This window comes from Bos indicus x Bos taurus, chromosome 11 (genome assembly GCF_003369695.1).
Source record: "Bos indicus x Bos taurus breed Angus x Brahman F1 hybrid chromosome 11, Bos_hybrid_MaternalHap_v2.0, whole genome shotgun sequence".
Classification (NCBI taxonomy): Eukaryota; Metazoa; Chordata; class Mammalia; order Artiodactyla; family Bovidae; genus Bos; species Bos indicus x Bos taurus.
Window position 1 is genome coordinate 10,343,496 of NC_040086.1, and position 5,465 is coordinate 10,348,960.

The window sequence follows — 5,465 nt, forward strand, 5'->3', positions numbered from 1 at the left end:
TTCTCAAGAGGCAGGTCAGGTGGTCTGGTATTCCCATCTCTTGAAGAATTTTCCACAGTTTATTGTGAGCCACACAGTCAAAGGCTTTGGCACAATCAATAAAGCAGAAATAGATGTTTTTCTGGAACTCTCTTGCTTTTTTGATGATCCAGAGGATGTTGGCAATTTGATCTCTGGTTCCTCTGCCTTTTGTAAAACCAGCTTGAACATCTGGAAGTTCACGGTTCACATATTGCTGAAGCCTGGCTTGGAGAATTTTGAGCATTACTTTACTAGCGTGTGAGATAGTGCAATTGTGCGGTAGTTTGAGCATTCTTTGGCATTGCCTTTCTTTGGGATTGGAATGAAAACTGACCTTTTCCAGTCCTGTGGCCACTGCTGAGTTTTCCAAATTTGCTGGCATATTGAGTGCAGCACTTTCACAGCATCATCTTTCAGGATTTGAAATAGCTCAACTGGAATTCCATCACCTCCACTAGCTTTGTTCGTAGTGATGCTTCCTAAGGCCCACTTGACTTCACCTTCCAGGATGTCTGGCTCCAGGTGAGTGATCACACCATGGTGATTATCTGGGTCGTGAAGCTCTTTTTTGTACAGCTCTTCTGTGTGTTCTGCATTAACAGTAAATAAAACACATTGTGTCTCTCCCTTCCTACTTACTACTAATCCTCTACCTCTTCCTCAAGGAATTTTCACTTTTAACTCAGATCTGTTGGTCTTAGGACTCCTGTGCTAGGCAGAATTCAAAAAGAACTGGGCTATAAGAATTGGGACTCCAACTATATGGAAGCCCCAAATCAGAGTGTATAGATTTCAGTGGTCTTCACTTTAGTGTGGGCAAACCCCCTCTTTCCTTCCTTACCCCTTGTGCCCCCAGTTGCCCATGGCACCACCTGCCCCCTCTTGCACTGTTTCAGATGCACTAATCCAAACATGGCCTGTTGAGCCTCGCATGTTGCCTATGATTGTTGAAATGACTGAGAGCTCAAATCCCAGCTGAGCTGCTCCTCTAGGAGAGCAAGTAGCATCACACTAGGATTATGAATTAGTCAAGGTCCTAGGGCTTGCTCCCCGAGGTTCTGAATGAGTGACAAACACCTTCCACATGTTGGAAGGGAACCTGCCCCAAAAGGACCAGATGTGGTTTATGAAGACCCTGGGGGATTTTTTTTGCTGTCTTTACCCACTCCCAGCCTCAGCTTCCTATCGGTGGACAGTGCTGTCATCAAGACAACACAGTCTATCCTGGGCGTAGTCTGAAAGATCCCAACATGAGTCCTGACCCTGGTGCCCCTAAGGGCTTGGCACTTTCCCATTTTAGGCATCCTGCCAGCCCCCACAAGGACCTTCCAGCAAAGGGGCTTCCCCTTATATTCTCCCACAGAGGTACTTCTTCCTTGTGAATTTCCCACTCTCCTTCTCCTTTCCTCTTGTATACATCCATCTCCCTTCCTCATTTTCCCCTGGCCCCTGCCATGCCTCCCACCTACCTCTGGGTGAAGGAATACCTGAAGTGGAAGCCACCCACCTCCGGGGTCCCTGTATCATCTGGTGTAGCACTGGCCACGGGGTTAGAGAACAGAAAGGAGAGGAAATGGGTGAGGGAAGCACTGGAGAAAGAGTATTCTCCAGAATAGTTCTCAAACCTGCTCCACATCTGACACTTTAATTTTCCTGCCAGGACAAAGATCTTCCAGTTGGAGTTACTCACTCTGATTCTTCCTTCAGTGATTCAGAACTTGACCGAAGGTAATAGCCATGAGACAGTCTCTTTGGGTGTTAGATAAGAGAATAAGCAATGGCTTGAATGCCTAGGATTTCTCAAGTCAGTGTCTCAGTAAAAGGCCTCTGCTGCTCCACCTCAGGACACAAAGGCGCAGACCTGATGAAGTATCAAATAACAAGTCCGTCCTCTTACTGACGTAATGTGATGACTACACACGAGGGTATTCGTGTTTGGTAAAGGAAATTATTATAAAATATGAAGTAGAATGAAAATTGAAAGTAAATACTGAAAAAAAGACAATAGAAACTAGACATGATTTAAGTATATATTACTGAAAGCCGGGATACGTGAACTTTAAGGATCAAAACACCAAGCACTTTAATGCTCTGTGGAATAAAACAACAGCATGGTTAATTAGCAAAGGTGAGAAAAGGTATCAGGGAAAACTAAATATCAATGATCGAGTGGAGATAAAAATAGTCAAGAAAGAATTCAAGGCCCAGTTTCCAGCAACTCCCATGCCAACAATGTGATTCCTTGCTGTTTTTAATGAGAAGCCACCCTCAAAAAAGGTGGGACTACTTGATGACTGAAAACAAGGAAAGGGATCAAAAATAGAAACAAGGAATTCAGAGTCAATAGAGTCTGCCTCAGTCATCACTGTGGAAGGTGGTGAGGGCAGTCGTACTCCCACGGTGCACCCTAAACTGGACCGGAGTCACTGTGCTACATCTAACGGGAAAAGCATGGGCTGTCCGACTCCAGATATAGATGGCACACACCCAGAAGATTGTAAGACACGTGTACAAGAGAGTGTAGATCACCTAAGGGATCTTCTGAGTTATAAGTCAAACCTGTTATCACATTGCCCGGACGAGATTTATCACCAGTACAAGCGTTAGGCCCAAGGCCACCATAACCCAGGAGTGTCAAGTCCAAATGACATATGTGCCTGCCATCTCATCCCACTTCCTGAGCCAGGGCTCCTGGGCTCCTCATGCCACTGATCTTAATAAATAAATGTGTTAGGAGAAAAGCACTCTGTCTATCTTGATTTATTTTCATTTTAAAGTAGCCTATACAAAATTGAATCTCCAATTGCTCCAATTTCAGTTAATGGAGAGAGAATTTGGATCAGGATAGAATACCTCCAAAACCCTGTTAAAGGACACAAAGCATAGGACAAGGTCAAAAATGCGGAATATTTCATCAACAGTAATGGTACCTCAACTACACTGGTATTTTACTGAATCTATGAAAGTAGATGGAAGCAAAGATGACTAATAGCAGGATTCCATTTCAGTGAAGAAAAGAAACTCAGCAACAGGATCTAGTTTAGCAGATTAGCATCCACGATCTACCAGGCGTGGTGCTTAATCCCTGGGACTAGAGCAAGACAGACATATGAACAAAGATATACACCACCCTGTGCCAAGAACAACGGAGGGACAGGAATCTCAGGGAGGGATCAACCTTACCCAGAGAATAAATAGGAACGATAAATAGGAGTCCACCGGGTGTGCATAGAAAAGGAAAAAAGAGAGAAAAGGCACTGCAGGTGCCGAGAAGAGGCCTGAAATACTGCAGACACAGGGCTAAGAACAGGGCAAACTGCAAGCAGGAGTTCGAGCAGAGAAGGTTCTTGTCTTGCCAGGCTAAGGAGCATGAATTCTCTCCTTTGAACAATGGGGGACCAGTCAGGTTCATGATCCAGAAGTTCCCTCTGGCAACCATGTGGAAAATAGGTTGAAGTAGGGCAAGAGCAGCAACTGTGACAGCTGAAGGCCAAGCAGATAGGATACTGCTAGTTCCTGTGATGTGTTAAGAGATCAACAGCAAAGACAGAACTGTTTGCCCTAGAACCCTGTTCTGGGAGATAGCATTTAAAAACACCATACCCTAGAAAAATCATTCTTCCCTCCTCTCTTTCTCATTCAGCATCACCCTGCACTTCAAAATCTCCTGTCCAGCCTCACCTGCCTTCAACTACTCACAGAGCCCAGTCTTCATGGTGCCACAGGTGAAGATAGAGATGGAGCCAGAGTGTGACTTCACAGACATGGACAGATACGGGAGAGAGGCTGACGGCGAGACCACCCTCTAGGAGGAAGAGCTTCCCCTGGACGGGGCACAGTGAGGGCCTGGCTTAGTCTTCACCGTGAGGGTCTGGGCCAAAACCCTTCACTTTTCAAAGCCTGTTCCTATATTTATCAAGCAGAGAGAGTCATTCTGCCTGATCGATGAAAACTGGAGATCTGTCATGCAAAGCCCTTTCCTTCCCTTTGTAGTTATGAAAATAACTAAAGCTTACTGGTACACGTTATTTTAAAATGCAATCCAGCATAGAAATGATAACATTTCTTTTGAGATGAAAAAAATGCTTGCCTCTCAAAACTGTAGATAAGATAAAGGGGCACTAGTCAGTTTTTATTTAAAACAAATACCAGTTAAAAATTTTTTTAATGCTTAGATTTTAAATTATCTAGATGGTCTTAAAAGAACTGTTAAAATACTTGTACTTCAATAGACCAAGGTTGGAAATTTTGTTTTGCAAATTAAGAAATGCTAAAAAGGTCTTCTTATCTCTCCATCCCATGCAGTTTTCTATGAAGAGTTTGAACCATCTGCATTCTGGGCCTTGTTCCAGCACAGAAGTGTGACTGGGGCTTTCCCAGTTTGACAGCTAGTTCTGAAAGTCTGGCTGTGAAAGAACCAACACATTTGAGTGGATGTTTTAAAAACAGTTAAGTGAAATCTCAAATCATGTGGCAAATCAACCAAATGATCCTTTAAATTAGTATCACTGGTTTTTCAAGTACAGAATCACATTTCTTGATGCATTTGGGTAGCTCTTTCCTGCAAGTTTTCAATGGCCTGATTCCCAAAGTCCAACTAGCATTCACATGAACACTGTATGTTAGGCAAGGCCAATGTGAAATTTTGGAAGATTATAACTCTGTAATACTAGTCACACTAGTACTTTAAGGAATAACTGGAAACAAACTGGGTAGACTAAAACCCATTAATCACAGACCTTGCTTAAGATCAGTCTTTTTATCTTCAATTCACATTGAACAAGCACCAACCATGTTTATTCACCACCTGTGTGTGCCTGACAGCCACAGTGCATCTGACATTTACCTTCTCCAAAACAGCTACGGATTTGAATCTTGTGTAAATTAGTTACTTACCAGACTTACTCAAGATGACAAATACAGGTGCTTTTTCTTCATTCCTTTCATTTTTTAAAGGTACACATGACACTGGACTCATTAACCAACTTGAGTATGGGGACAGCTAATTGCCTCTGATCCCCAGAGCCAGTACAGTGCCTGGTCCACAGAAAGCTCTCGGTGTTTATGAAATTAAATATCAGAAGTCCCTTCTAGGGATACTGCCACGAGTAAAACGCTAAACCTCCACCACTTCTACTGAAAGCAACAGAATTACTTAGCTGCTCACTCATCCAGAACCATTGCCTGAGTTTAAGTATAAATTCTTTGTCTTCATCTATACCAATTCTGGGAGAGCTAACAATCTACTCTTAACATTGCAGTTTTAAAACCTGGCTGATTTCCAATAGCACTTTGTCCAAGCTGTGTTGTAGAAATGGTATGGATTCAGGATTAAATGTGCTTGATTAATCAAACAAGCTGGAAAGCTAAAATGTTGATTTTTTTTGTTGTAAATTGATCACTGTAATTTTTACCTTGTATGTTATTTGCATTTTGTACACATA

The 5,465-nt window shown here is 42.8% G+C and overlaps 1 protein-coding gene across 1 annotated transcript in view; it reads left to right on the plus strand.

Annotated features, from left to right (window-relative positions):
* SLC4A5 (solute carrier family 4 member 5) overlaps positions 1–1,761 on the plus strand; it is a 103,789-nt gene extending 102,028 nt beyond the window's left edge. Inside the window, exon 25 of the mRNA XM_027554848.1 lies at positions 1,682–1,761. Within this exon, the coding sequence (XP_027410649.1) occupies positions 1,682–1,753 (72 nt within the window). The 3' untranslated portion in view covers positions 1,754–1,761. The remainder of the gene's footprint in view (positions 1–1,681) is intronic.
* The last annotated feature ends 3,704 nt before the right edge of the window (positions 1,762–5,465 follow it).